This window comes from Macrosteles quadrilineatus, unplaced genomic scaffold (genome assembly GCF_028750875.1).
Source record: "Macrosteles quadrilineatus isolate MER2022 unplaced genomic scaffold, UCM_ALF_1.0 Scaffold_9__3_contigs__length_116548681, whole genome shotgun sequence".
Lineage (NCBI taxonomy): Eukaryota > Metazoa > Arthropoda > Insecta > Hemiptera > Cicadellidae > Macrosteles > Macrosteles quadrilineatus.
In genome coordinates, this window is record NW_026542602.1 from 16,665,124 (window position 1) to 16,680,870 (window position 15,747).

Below are 15,747 nucleotides of genomic sequence, written 5' to 3' on the forward strand. Positions count from 1 at the left end.
TTTGTGTCTATCTCCAACATCTTTAACATTTCTTAATCTTAACTTAAAGCACGATTACTAGAAAAATACCGGTATGGATCATAAACATAAACAAATGACGTTTTTGGCCCGAAAATAAACATTATTTAACATTGCTTAAATGGAACTGCCAAATCATATGTTCAATGCTATATTAGTAGTATAGGATTCGGGCCAACAACGTCATTTTGTTTATGTTTATGATCCATACCGGTGACTTAAAGTAGTAAAGTGGAGTACCGGAAAAGGTCCCATTAATATTTACCTACAGTTTCCGACAGGTTAGCCAACATATAGTGTTTGAAATAGTTTTTATTCTTGTTATACTACATGCTTCTACGAAATTGTTTAGGATTTGCCATGTTCTCTAAAACGTGTCGTCAGATCAATTTTGGGAAATAGTTATTTGTGTAACTAGTGGTGAAAGTGGCACTTTGCTGCACACGAGAGCAATGTTTACGCACGAGCCGCAGGCGAGTGCGGAATGATCTCGAGTGCAGCAAAGGCCTTTTTCACTCGTGTTACACATTATATTTTTCCTACAGTCACTATAAAGTATATAAATAATTAATTAGTCTTTCAAACACTATACAACACGTTTTTAGGTTCAGCTGGCAACACAAATGGTGCCCTAGAGATTAGAGAAGTAGTACCCGCGGTCCGTATCGCTCCGCTATTTTTCCTCGGCAAGAAATGTGCTCCGTGTTTTGAGAATATAGTTCCGTATGTTTTTGTAATTTGAAGTGGTTTCCGCGCCTAAAAAAAATGCTTTAAAGGTATTTTCTTGTTTATTAAGATCGTAGGAATGTTTTAAAAACGTTTAAAAGAAAAGTCCAGAAAGTTCAGAAATACCGAAACGATAAATACGAAATGACAGGTTAAATCGTAGTTATAATAGTCAATCAGCTGCTCATAGTATTATTATCTTTAAGTGTTGCCAACCTATTTCCAAGCGTACACGGATTACGTGCATAATAGAACCACGCTGTTTTGTGTTGTTTCGTTGGAATCCTGATGTGCGGCAAAGTATAAACCGTACGGCAAAGTATAAACCGTACGGCAAAGTATAAATATGCAGCAATTAGCAGCTTTCTGTACTATAAACAGTACAAGGAAGCCAACTTTGTCGGGTGACTGTAGGAAATAGTTACTACGAACAGTTTTAATTACATCTAACTGTTGTGTACATCTTGAGTATTTCCATAATCTTTGAGTTTACTCTTATAAAGTTATCGGAAATTATTTTAAAATAACGCCTGTAATGCTTCGCAATTGCTCGAATTCGAGCAACAGGTACACTAGTTTTTCTTAATTTTATAATTAAGTAAAACTTATGACGTCATAGATCTACGGACCATCAATATGACGTCATGGATGGCTCCCGTAAGCCTGTCCGGAACGCGACCGGTAGGGCCATTCATTCTCGCTTGCTCGCTCGCAAGTCACAACCACTGTCACAACGCTATTCATTCCTGACCACCACTGTTCCACTGTTCCACTGTTCCTTTTGCCGTTGCCGGTTGCCGGGGTGACGACGGTGGCGTCGGCGTGATGTAAATAACAACAAGCAGTGCCAGTGCAGTGAGGAGACAGTAACACTAACAAATCGACTATATCTAAATGCAGTAGTGAAAATTAGTGATTATGATATGTTAAGAAAATTAACCTCAGAATTAATGAGAGTTTATTGATCAATCAGTTAAATCAGGAGTCTAATTTACATGCTGGCATAAGTTACAAAATAAAAATCTCCCAACGTAGGCCTAATTGTTTGGTAGCCTACCTAAGAAAAGAAAACCCCATCATCATGTTCATTTACCTCAGCAAAAAGGTAGGCATTTCTTAATTTTTCCCTTGTAGTAGGCCTAATTATTAGGGCTGCACTTTACTTTGGGTCCTACACTAATTCGAATGAAAATATCGATTATTCGATTGTTTCATTTGATATATCGTTTGGTTAGTTAGGTTTGGTTAACCTTACCTAACTAACCAAAGGATATAACTTATCGAATAATCAATATATCAATCGATATTTTCATTTGAATGAGTGTAGGACCTAAAGTAAAGTGCAGCCGCCGAACTGCACCCCAGCTGCCGAAGTGTGCCCCCTAGGCTGCACTTTGCTTTAGGTCCTACACTCATTAGAAGAGTAGGCCTACAGTTCCCTAGAGAACCTGCGATGCATTATCGGTTTGGATCAAATCAAAATAGAGTATATTTTATTTTGTATAAAATAGACAATATTTACAGAATATGATGTAGGCCTATACGATTTTAACCCTTTGCTATTGGCTGTAGCCTACTGGCCAAGTCCAAGGCCTTCACCCCCTCGGCATTTATCATAACGGCTCGCTCCCAATAGCTCGGAATTTTTTTCACTGAAAACCTGACCCGTTAGCACAGGGGATTTAAATTTTAACTAAACAATTGTAGTTTTATACTGACAATGAATCTGGTGCTGATAGGCGCACCAGTACCTATAGACATGTTTGCCTCCAGGGCCGGATTTACCACTAGGCCGTGGCCTAGAGTCGCAAGTAAAAGGGAGCTGCAAAGGATTGACGATAAACATTTTTTTTTATCAATTTGCTGTGATTGCAGGTGACAATGATGATGTCCCAGTGGTTGCGGTTCACGGGAGATGTTCTTGATTTTGCCTCAATGGCGTGTGTCAATGATAATGTCCTGGTGATTGCGGCCCACTGGAGATGGTGATGTCTCCGTGATTGCCTATGGGGGATGTTCATGATTTTTTTTCCTGCAATCGCCAGGAATATGGGGGCATATGGGTGGGGGCCGCTCGAGTAGACCTAATTTGGCCTAGGGCCGTAGGTACCCTGAACGGCACTGTTTGCCTCCTCAATGACTATTCAGCCTTCACACCATCCGTTCAAATTGAATTGGCATACCATAGTGACATGGACGTCTTCGAAAGGTCTTAAAAAATCAGTCGAGTCTCGACACACGTCTGGCGCGCCTCCACATCCTGCCCGTGCACGAGTAGCATAAAAGTATAAACTATGTTAAATAACGGCCGACCAGTGTTTATGTGTTTTTGTGTTGTGAACTTCTTATGCACCTCTTCAGGGAAGTTTAGTCACTAGTTCTAATACGGATCCAAGGATAGGGATCCCAGATGTCCCCATTTCCCCGGACACTTCCTCTTTATGGGTACCTACATAAAAAACGTCCGGGGGGATTTCCGGCAAAACCTTAAAATGACCGGGATTTAGACAAATAAATAAATGAATAAAATTATTCCTGAATGCATAGTAGGCCTAGTATTAGTAATTCGCTCTAATCATCAATCGCCTAGGATGAGAATGGAATTGGAAACTAACTTACCTATATTAAAATATTGTGACACTGTAATGATATCTTATATTTAGAAGTTTTGTTTCCTTTTTGGATCAAATTTGTGTTTAAAGCTTAAGACTGTTGGCAAAATTAACCAAGCTGTCTCTGTCTCAGCTCACCACCACCCAGACCACCAAGTTCCTAGGCCCTACTAATGCCGAGAAGAAAATGTGTATTTTCAGTCAAGTAAAAAAAGGATTAGTTGCGAAAAAGTTTACTTGTTATAAAAACAATCAACACAACTCCCAACCTGTAAACAGTTGCACTATCCTCTGAAATTGGCAGTTTTGTTCTTTAAACATGTTCTTTACCCCTATCCGAGGATGGCGCTCGCGCCGAAATGTACATAATCCTGTAATCCACTAGGACAATACTTTGGACCACAAGGTGACAATCAGGTATTTTAACCTTTTATTTATTTGTCTTAAAAATTCTTTTTCCTAAGTATTTAACCAGGCTTTCTTTCAGATTGCTATTCCAAACAACACAAAAATTAACTGTTTGGCCTGGAGTAGCGAGCAAGGATGGATTGGGGTTGGTGGTGATGATGGTTTACTCAAAGTCCTCAAACTAGATCCAGGTAAACTCGTTTAGCCACTGCCAATGGATACCTATTATAGTTTGATGAACAACAAATTAGTATCAAACTAGACAGTTAGTTGTAAATGGTAAATTCTTGGACCTTTTGTTTTTTTTGCTATGTTAAGAATATGCCAAAATGTCTATGTAACAATGAAATATATAATACTAAACTCGTACAGTATGCTGACGATTCTAATCAAATCTTATTGTATCTACTAAATGTCAGATTGAACTGGAAGTAGGCCTAGCAGATCATATAGAATTATCACAAATCCAAGAATTTTTACTTAACAACCGATTAATATTAAATTTACAAAAAACTAATTTTATTTCATTCAACACAAAACAGAAAAAAATAAGTGTAGCCCTCATATTTTCATTGACAACAAAAAAATAAATCAAATTAGCCTTATTGTAAACAATTTTTTGGCATCCATATTGATGAATGTGGAGATGATGGTGGGACCATCATGTGCAAAGCATTGTAGCCTACATTAGGTAAATTCCGGAATCTTCGCCTTAAAAAGAATGTTTTATTTAAGTTACCTATTAACATTAACAATAGTTTTTAATTCCTATATCCAATCACATATATCAAATGGAATAGCATTGTAGGGGGCACTTCCCTTACTGTTTTACAGAAAAAAGCAATAATATTGTTAAATCTAGATTATAATGAGTATGTAAAGCAACATTTTGTCAATTTGAAACTATTAACTGTGTCGTACATGTAAAAAATAACCAGGATAAATGTAAATTACATTGTGAAACCCATAAATACAACACTAGAAACAAAAATAATATAGTTCTACCAAAACACAACACCTAGAATTTTATAAAAATAAGCCCTCATATGCCGGTGTAATGTTTTTAAAGATTATACCAAAAGAATTAAAAGTTATAAATGATGATAAAAAAGTTTAGACGTGAACTCAACGAATCTTTGATAGAAAGACCCATCTACTCTATAGATGAACTGTTTATGAATGTATACAGCTATAGATAGTTTTATTTTCTATATTTTTTGTTTAGTTTAAGTATTTGTACATAGTAACTATAAGCTTTACACTATTTATTGTAAGTTTTGTACATGCTATAAATAAAGATAATTTGAATTGGCTCAACGTGGTTGGCCAACTCATAACTCAGATCTCAGCCAAACCCCTTTCATTTCTCGTCAAAACTCAAATTTTCAATGCAGACAATGTTTACTTTGGGGAACTAGGGTGATCATTCCATCCACTCTCAGGCAACAAGCTCTGAAGCTTCTACACATGGGACATGACGGCATTGTTTGAACCAAGGCGTTGGCCCGAAGCTATTTCTGGTGGCCAAAACTTGATCAAGACATAGAAAACTTGGTGAAGCATGTCAACAAAGTCGTCACAACCCTCCAAGAGCAACAGTTCTTCCCTGGGAGAAAACTAAACAACCCTGGTCTCGTCTCCACATAGATTTCGCTGGGCCCTTCCAAAACAAGTTGTTTTTGATTGTTGTTGATTCTTTCAGCAAATGGTTAGAAGTGGTTTTGGCGACTATAAAGGTTCTCAGAAGCTTTTAGCAGCACATGGTTTTCCAGACACAATGGTATCTGATAAGGAGTCGGCTTTCACTTCACAAGAATTTAGATCGTTTAATAAAAGCAATGGCATCCGCCACGTCGTAGTTGCACTATACCATCCATCATCTAATAGTTGGCTCAGTTCCTAATATCATCTCATGTAACGGCAAATTGTTCGACTAATATGTCACCATGTGAACTGCTGTTCGGTAGGCGTATTAGAAACATCTTAGGCAGAGTTCACCTTGATTATTCTTCAAATAACAAAGAAGAAAAAATCTTAGATAGAGTGCTTCACGATTACCAACAGTCACCTCCGAGGAAATTTAAAGAAAATGATTCCGTATTTGCAAAAAAGCTAAATCAGCGAGGACCAAAGTGGATTCCTGCCAAAGTCGCTAGTATAACCGGACCGCTGAACTACCATTTGATAACAAAAGAAGGCATTGAAATACGACGTCATGTTGACCAATTGAGACCCCGCTCAGAAATATCAAAAGCATCTCCTAACTCACCCTTGGATAATCCTGAATCTCCAGTTAACCCACCGTTCCACCCACTCCTCCAGAATCCTATTCTGATGAGAACACCAGACGTACAACCAATGTGACCATCAGTGCTGCAACAATCTTGCAATTCCTTTAGTGGTATAGACAAGGACCATCAATTAATTAACCCTCATCAAGAAAAGTTTCTGGTTTAGCTGGTCCCAACATTTCTGGTTTTATTCAAGACCCTGTGAGCATGAGTTCACAACCTGTTGGGAAACATGTCTTAAGATCAAACTCCCAAAACACCTCAATGAATCCTCGACCCGTTCGGATCTGTCGACCACCGGCTTATCTCAAGGACTACCTGACGGGGGAAGAGTGTTATGTATCAAGAAATAATCCCATATGTGTTTATTATAACATCTGTTAGATGACTGTTTATATTATTATGTTTTGTTTACTTTTTTAGTTGAGCCTGAATTATGAGTTCAATAAATCCGGTTTTGTTAATTATGTTTCGATTTACTAAAAAATCTGACTGAGATATGGAATTAGTGTATAAAGACCTTGCCCAGCTATGTTAAAATGTTACAGACTAGCTTCTCTGTCTATTCTTTAGGCAAAGATGGGAAAGTAAAGGGTTTGGCAGCACCAGCTAACCTCTCTATGAATCAGACTCTGGAGGGACACTCTGGAAAGGTTCAAGTGATAACATGGAATGAGAATCATCAGAAGTTGACAACAAGTGATCAGAGTGGGCTCATTATTGTTTGGATGTTGTATAAGGTTAGTGTTTTACAGATTTTGTTGGGGAATGAGGCTCCATAAATAATTAGGGTTCATTTAAAACTAAGAAATGTATGCTGTATATATGTAAAATTCATTAATCTAATACTGTATCCTTTTTACTTTCTCAATATATGGAGAGTTTTTTTTTACTTTTTTGAAATTTTGATTTTTAATGGGGATTTTCCCATAAAACCCCATAAAATAACGGAAAAATAGGATTTTCTCAAAAATGGCCCTTACGATTTTATTAAAAATTGAGTATGTTATAGTCCTTATCCTGGACTAGTATGAATTCTGAACAGAATGGTACAATTTGACAAACAGCATGGTTTTTTATTTCCGTAAAAATTACGGTTCAAAAGTTATTGTTAACTATGTTATTTTCCCATAAAAAGTCATAAAATAACAAAGAAATCTCATTTTTGGAGAAAAGCTGGCTTTGATCAAAATTATTATGTTATGGTTCTTAAATTATTTTAGTAAATAAGTACAACTGAGCACCCTGAATAGGCTATTATATTTTTAAAAGAAGTGACATGTTTCGGACATAAGTCCATTTTCAAACTTCAAATATATTGAATACTTCTGGTATACGTTCTTATAATTCTAAAAAAATTGTACAACACCCCATTGCTGTAACAATTATGGCTCAAAAGTTATTGCAACTTTTGTGATTTTTAACTATAAAATATCATATTTACTCTTACCCATGATAAAGGTTGTTGACTGACAAGCTTTTGGGAGAAAGTATGTGTCAGAATGCTGATACCGTTTATTTTACAATTTTTGTTAGGTTTAGTAAAACTGAATATCCTCTGGCTACTATGCTTAAGGTTATCATCTCTCTATTCCTTTTTATCAACTTTTTTTGGAGGTGGCATTTCTTAGATTTTATTAACTTATTGCTACAGTGTATATAATTTGTAGACTATGTTTTAAATGCTATTTTATTTTTAGGGTTCATGGTATGAAGAAATGATCAACAATCGTAACAAGTCTGTTGTCAAAGGGATGGCTTGGAATTCTGATGGTCAGAAAATCTGCATTGTATATGAAGATGGTAGTATTGAATTTAATGTTTATTCTTTTTAAGATACCAAAACCTATTAATATCGTTCAAAACCTAGCAGAAAGGTTTATGTGAACCATACACACATTTATCAATGACCCATTTTAACACACTCACTCCCGGTGTCTGGAGACTCTACATACAGAGGAGTGTAATGGCCGGTACTGAACCTGTTTACACACTCACTCCCAGGTGTCTGGAGACTCTACATACAGAGGAGTGTAATGGCCGGTACTGAACCTGTTTACACACTCACTCCCAGGTGTCTGGAGACTCTACATACAGAGGAGTGTAATGGCCGGTACTGAACCTGTTTACACACTCACTCCCGGGTGTCTGGAGACTCTACATACAGAGGAGTGTAATGGCCGGTACTGAACCTGTTTACACACTCACTCCCAGGTGTCTGGAGACTCTACATACAGAGGAGTGTAATGGCCGGTACTGAACCTGTTTACACACTCACTCCCAGGTGTCTGGAGACTCTACATACAGAGGAGTGTAATGGCCGGTACTGAACCTGTTTACACACTCACTCCCGGTGTCTGGAGACTCTACATACAGAGGAGTGTGATGCCCGCTACTGAACCTGTTTACACACTCACTCCCAGTTGTCTGGAGACTCTACATACAGAGGAGTGTGATGCCCGCTACTGAAACTGTTAAGTCTTATTTCCTATAATAAGCTTTGAGGTAATAATATTTAAGCATTAATTGGTTGCAGGTGCTGTGATTGTCGGTTCTGTGGATGGAAACCGTATCTGGGGCAAGGAGCTGAAAGGTACAGCATTGACAGGTGTTCAGTGGTCGCCGGACGGAAAACTACTGCTTTTCAGTTTACGGGATGGGGAGGTCCATGCTTACGACAATCAGGGAAACTTTGGTGTAAGAGTAAAGATCATATCTCTGGTTAACTGATTGTTGAGCTTCAATTGCAAATTTTTCAAGTCGAATAATCTGGAAATTCAGGTGTATGCCATCATTGCCACGATTTATTGTTATAAAACAATTTTCATAAACATTAAACATGTCATCTGTTACTGTGGACCTTAAACTTTATCTGTACCAATATTATTTTGCCAATGCCTGTACAGTAAGCCTACAACTGGTATTACAACAAAAATAGATTTGTATGCATGAAAACTACGAAGGGGAAGAAGTAATTATTGAGCGGAGCAGTTCTTATACGTCGACTCTTATGCGTTCCGTATTACGCAAACTCCTCCTAGACGGCTGAAGCAATCGTTTTCAAATTTTGCATGGTGATAAAGGCCAAATCGGCGAGTGCCAAAATCTATTTGGGGTTAAAAAAATCTCTCAGGAATCCGCCCCACGGGGTCTCAAAGTTTCAATGTAATCCTTATGGAAGCAGTATTTGACACACAAACAAAGGCATAAGATCAGCTGTTGACTTTTGAATGCAGTAGATCAAGAAATAGCTGATAAAATTATTGAACAGATTTTAGAACATAAACGATATGGATCATAAATATGATCAAAATGACTACACTAGCTTGAATCATATACTAATAGCCTTAACATCTCGTTTGGACGTTTATTGATACAGTTGTTCCATTTTGAATAATAAAACAAACATGTTTGCTTTCGGTCCATCCAACTAAATTAACAGTTAAAGTTGTGTTTGAAAATTTCTAATCTTACTTGGGAAAAGCTTATGGAATGTTTTTAGTAGCCCGCATATTAGCGATGAATTGGTTTTAGAATATGAATCTTGTGGGGTCTTAAAGGAACAGAACCACATGTTTTAGTGCGAACAAAGTTTACGTGTTTACATGGTAAGTTAATACATACAGCTTTAAAAAATTGTGTCTTAGTTGATATTGTGTCTTTTTAATGTGATAGGCTTACTTGAGAAAAAAAACTCAATTTAGCTTTCATAAAAAAAGGTATGAGTTAATTTGAATGAAAACCATACACGTTAACAAAGTTTACATATCATCCACACACCTTGAATAATTAGGATTTTATGATATGATTGAAATGCCGATACGTAGCAAATATTTCGATCTTATTAAGATCAACAAGGACCACTAGGAAGCACAACAATTTTAGCCAAAACTCAGCGGCTTTAATTTTGCCTTCAATCACTTTCCGATAAATTGTACAAATTATTAACGTGTAACACATGGGTTATGGTTTAAACGCTGGATTTAACTTTTGTAAATTTTTTAAATTTTAAAATGTTAACATTCATCAAAATCAAAATAAAGTCAAATTAGAATTCATTTAAGTCAATCTATAAATTTTATGTTGTAAAAAACATGTTAAATTATTTTACAGAGTATATTAAGATAGTTGGGTGGTTAATTATGTTTTAGTAGTTATGAAGGTCTCAGATTCAAGAGAATGTTTTATATTTTGTGTTTTCACTTATATTATCACCACCACATGAAATCCTCTTATGCATTTATCGGTAGCCAAAATAGTAGAACCCGAAACTGTTAGGGTTGATTTGTAGGTTATCACTAGCTGGAACTGTACTGCCCTGTTTGAGAAAAAGTTGATGACCAACCCAGGGGTTTTAGTTTTAAACTGATAATGTAGGCTGAATGCAGGTCTACAGAAAGGTCTGAAATGATATCTAAGACGTGTTTTTTTACCCCCCTTCACTACAAAACAATGTGTAGCCAATCTAATTACCTCAATATTTATCTCCTCACAAAAAAAAATTGTCTTCACTTAAAATTGAAGGTAAAAATAATTATGAAGCTCGATGGACAAGGTCAATAACAATATAATATGAACCCTGATTACTCTGCTCAATTTGGTGGATGCCTCTGCCAATGCTACCTAGTTTATTAAACAGTTGTTATTTGTGTTTATAGTAATCTTCAATATTTATTAGCGTCAAAATTCACCTAATGAGATAGGCCTAGTAATATATTTTCTTTTCATTGCCGACAGATGAAAGTGAACATCCAATGCCTGGGCAACACAGGGACAGGTCAAGTGTGGGTGAAGTCAGCTACAGTGGTGGGGATGGCCTGGTACGACGGACACAACGGATATGTGGACGAGGACTGTCCCTGTCTGGTCATCTGTTACCACTCAGGTCACCTTCAGATCATGAGATCTGAGAATGACGACAGTGAGTTACATAGTACCTTAGTTACATAGGCCTTACATAGTAGGCCTACCAAGAACACAAAACTTAAAAGTGCATGAGACTTGGGGAGAAAACTATAATACTCTTTAATTCTTTAATACTATAAAATTGCATAGTGAGGAATAGTGTAACATGAACATTTTTTGTAAACCTATCAAAAGGTTGATAGCTTATTCGAAGGGTGTTTGAAGAGTCTAACACCTACATTGGTATGGTTTCTTAAAGTCTTAGTTAACTAACTTTGCTAATTTCAGTGTTATATCAATGGATATCTTTATTATAAATGAGACTAAGCCTTACTCTCGACATAGATAAGGTATTACATACATAATAAGGTACGGATAAGGTATACGTACATTTGTATAGGTATTAATCAACTAATAAACCATCAAGATCTCAATAGTAAATGTATTCTCAGATGATGAATTCTTTCCACTGTTTTTCACAGGTCCTGTGATTCTTGACACTGGTATCTCTGCTGTTGGGTGCTCGTGGAACCACAACGGTAGTGCTCTGGCAGTTACTGGATCAATGGTCCTTACTGGGGAAACCAAATCTTGCAATGTCGTACAATTTTTCACACCATTTGGTGAGGTAAGTACTGTATTAGTTAGCTTACACTGGATGTAAACTTTATAATTTATATGAGGTTTCTTTGATTACATGAATCCTAAAAGTGTGATTGTATTGGGGTTTCTTAGGCGTACAGGCTGTCTATTTTGTAGATAGTGGCAAAAAATTAAAACTATAGGCTGAGGAAACCAAACACGGGTGAGATAAAAAATAGCTCAGAGACATGTCTGCTCATCAGTGTTAATCTGTTGACTTACTTTCTAATCTACCTACTTTCTATCTCATTTATTAACTTCACAATACGGTAGATAAAATATAGCAAAATTATAGTTATTTGTGCAACTATATAGTGAGCAAAGTGAGCAATTGCCTCACTCGAGTGAGGCAATTGCACTTTGCACTCGAGTTGCACATTATATTTCTCCTACAGTTACCAAACAAATAAATTGGTAAAGAAACGTAATATAATTTATTTTTACACAGAAGTAAACTTTTAATATGACATTTAATGTGAAAGTAGCATTACAGTACAACAGCTGACCAGCTTATTTACAGCCAGTGCTGCTAACGTATTTTGCGCGCATACGTCCTTGTCTGCATGTTACACGCTCACTGTTTCGTGCCTTCACGTTGCAAATCTGGAGTGAGACTGATGAGCGAATTGGCCACTTTGCTTTCTCAAATTAGTGACAGAACATGTACATTGTTAGGTAACTGTAGGAAAAGCAAGGTTTTTAAAGAAACTCCAAAAAGATTAGACTTACTGGGATCCTTTATTAGGCATTTTTGAAAAGGTATAAAGGTCAGCTAGCTTTCCTGGGAAATAAAAGTCCAGGGACAAATTGGTACACAAAAAAAGGTTATGCCAATTGAATACACATTCTAAAAGTGAAATGCCTAAATTAATTTATCAATCTCTTCTCTTATACTTTATAATTGTTTCTAACAAAGTCGTGTTCATTTTAAAGGAGAGCTAGCTATATCCTAACCTAAACTAAGCCATCTGTAGCCTTGCACCAGCATATTAACTACAAATACCTTGCGGTTTCACTTAAATACAACTACTCTATTCTATTGTATACACGATTAAGTAGAAACCTACATAGTAAGTTTAAATTTTCACAGCACCTCCGCACCTTGAAGATCCCCGGACGGGAAGTGACATGCTGTGTGTGGGAGGGTTCATCATTGCGTGTTGCACTCGCTGTAGACTCATTCATCTACTTCGCCAACATCCGGCCGAGCTACAAGTGGTGCTACTTCTCTAACACTGTGGTCTACTCATACAACCGCCACGACCGGCCCGGCGTTCACCTTACATTCTGGAACACTAACAATGCTGAGGTAACATGTGGTAGAGAAAAAGGCACATGTTGTAAAAGTATTACTCTATATTCTTTAGGCTTATAAATTTAACTGAACTGTAATCATCATTACTTTGTCAGTGAATTTAAAAATCAACTAGCTTGAGAGCATTTATACAGGGTGTCCTGGAACTCAACTTTTTCAAGCATTATTCCTGGACCATGGACAAGTCAAAATATCATATTCAAAATCTCAAAAACTCAAAATGTCGGCTTGTATAGCCGAGATTTTTTTTCTTCAGAACATTTTTAATTCAAGAATGTCTTATTATAAAAATAAACGGTATCAGCATTCTGACACATACTTTCTCCCATAAGTTTGTCAAAAACCTTTATCATATGTAAGTGGTGAGCGTAAATATACGCAAATGGGTTTTGTACAGTTTTGTTAAGAATTTAAAGGACTATAACATGCTAAATTTTTATCAAAATCGTTCGGGCAATTTTTGGGAAAATCCGATTTTCTGTTATTTTATGGGGGTTTTATGGGAAAATGACATAATTTACAACAACCGTAATTTTTACAGAAATGGGATTTGTACCATTTTGTTCAAAATATAAAGGACTATAACATACTAAATGTTTATCAAAATCGTTCGGGCCATTTTTGGGAAAATTATATTTTTCCGTTATTTTATGGGGTTTTATGGAAAAATTCCAACTAAAAATAAAAATTTCTAAAAAATAAAAAACTATAAAAACTGTAAGAACTATAACATACAATGTTAAATCAAAACCGGATTTTTTCTAAAATCCTATTTTTCGTTATTTTATGGGGTTTTATGGGAAAATAACATATTTGACCATAACTTTTGAACCGTAATTTTTACAGATATGGGATTTGTACCATTTTATTTCGAATTTAAAGGGCTACAACATACTAAATTTTTATCAAAATCGTTCGGGCCATTTTTGAGAAAATCCGATTTTTCCAGTTTTTTATGGGTTTTTATGGGAAAATCCCCATTAAAAATCAAAATTTCAAAAAAATGAAAAAAACGCCTGGAGATACTATGGATTAGAACCTACATACCAAATTTCATCGAAATCGGACCACAGGTGTAGTCCCTAGCTCTGTACACATCCAGACACACAGACACACAGACACACGGACACACAGACACACACACACACACACAGACATCACTTTGAAAACCACTTTTTTGGGTCCAGGGGGACCCAAAACGGATATATCCACTCAAAACTCAAACTCGAAAATTTTGACGAAAACAATACTTTCTCCATATACTATGGTATAGGGGGAGAAAGTAAAAATAAATTTGGTAGGGCCTATATGGCCTTTTTACCTTAAGAAATATTTAAGGTGCACAAATTATTTTTCTAGAGTGTTTATTTTCAAAATGGCGGCTGATTAAAAATTTAAAACGTAAATATCTCAAAAACTTCCTATAACAATTTTTGTTTTACTGTTATGTTCTTTAAAGAAAATTTAATTACAAATCTTATGATACACAAAATTAAGAAAATCAGTTTATAAATAAGGGAGAAAGCGAGAAAGCTCATAAAAAAAAAATGTGATCATGTCAATACCAACTGTTAACTATGTAAAACCACTGCTAGTGATACACGTCAATCAGCTGCTTTATGCTTATTTACTCTGATCAGCTGTTCAAAACCATACATTGTTAAAATGGGCTAATCCTGTTTGTTGTTTATTTTTAATCGGTGTGCTGATTATTATCGGGTTTTCTTCAAATCTACGAAGAACATCTTCCTCAAATGCAACTGAACACACTGCTGGTGTCTGGGTTGTGGTTCGGTTTCAAACTATCAAAAAGCTTCTGACTTTTATCAGGATCGATCCTGCAACTTATTGATGGTTAGGCAAGCACTATAACCACTCAGCTACCCAGCCAGTTTCATTACTATTAGATATGAAATGTATACTAGAAATGAATTATGATTTATTATGTCCAAAGCTTATTGATAATTATGTCCTTGGTGCTGACTATAGTTTTGTCCAGTATGTTTCTTAGACAATATACAAAACTACAAAAGCTTAACATTTTGGACATGTTACTGGAATGTTTATGTTAAGATACAATGACATTTGAACACCTTTTTAATTTGTAGATTCTAATACACATTAAGATTGTTATGTACAAGGATAGGGATCAAAAGGTGGGTGACCACCTTTTGACATACTTGACGCCTGAAGATGACTTTGTAGAAAGTTGAAACTAGTTGCAACACTAGCAACAATTGGATAACTACAAAGCAGGTATTTACACCAATTTAATAGATAGGTATCAGCTAGCTTACCTGGTAGACAGAGTCCAGATTAGCCTAGGTACACTCATAAACCAGGTAAGCTAGCTGATCCCTACCCTTGTACATAACAATCCTAATCAGCCAATTAGAATTTCCTTAACTTCTAATACACATTTAAATAATTCTAATAAGTTTCTGATGGGTTTAAGCGTTAACACTGCAGTGAATTGTTGACTAAACAATGTATTTTCATTTTAATTTTCCATTTAAACATTAACTGAACTGTTCTCTAACATTGATTTCAGTGCTATAGTAAAGCTGTGAAGTCACTGTTAGGAGTGGCTGCATGTAAGGATCATTGTGTTTTGGCCATCAAAGCTGAGGATGCTAGCGCTCAATATGGCCTCATACTGTGCAACGCCATAGCTACGCCGGTAGACTGTGAGTGGTAAAAATATATCACTGATTATTATATGCTTAAATCCGAGCTTAATCCTAAATTCATTGAAAAGAAACACAAACCCTTAACATGTGAATTACTTACAAAATAAAAAAATATGAAACTGCTCTTTCATGTTCTAGTG

General features: G+C 36.1%; 1 protein-coding gene across 1 annotated transcript in view; it reads left to right on the forward strand.

Annotated features, from left to right (window-relative positions):
• The first annotated feature begins 1,606 nt into the window (after positions 1-1,606).
• Positions 1,607-15,747, forward strand: part of LOC129004091 (WD repeat-containing protein 35-like) — a 31,284-nt gene continuing 17,143 nt past the window's right edge. Inside the window, exons 1-9 of the mRNA XM_054432484.1 lie at positions 1,607-1,849; positions 3,844-3,955; positions 6,629-6,795; positions 7,756-7,858; positions 8,592-8,752; positions 10,793-10,976; positions 11,443-11,588; positions 12,693-12,911; positions 15,469-15,604. Coding sequence (XP_054288459.1) covers positions 1,826-1,849; positions 3,844-3,955; positions 6,629-6,795; positions 7,756-7,858; positions 8,592-8,752; positions 10,793-10,976; positions 11,443-11,588; positions 12,693-12,911; positions 15,469-15,604 — 1,252 coding nt within the window. The 5' untranslated portion in view covers positions 1,607-1,825. The remainder of the gene's footprint in view (positions 1,850-3,843; positions 3,956-6,628; positions 6,796-7,755; positions 7,859-8,591; positions 8,753-10,792; positions 10,977-11,442; positions 11,589-12,692; positions 12,912-15,468; positions 15,605-15,747) is intronic.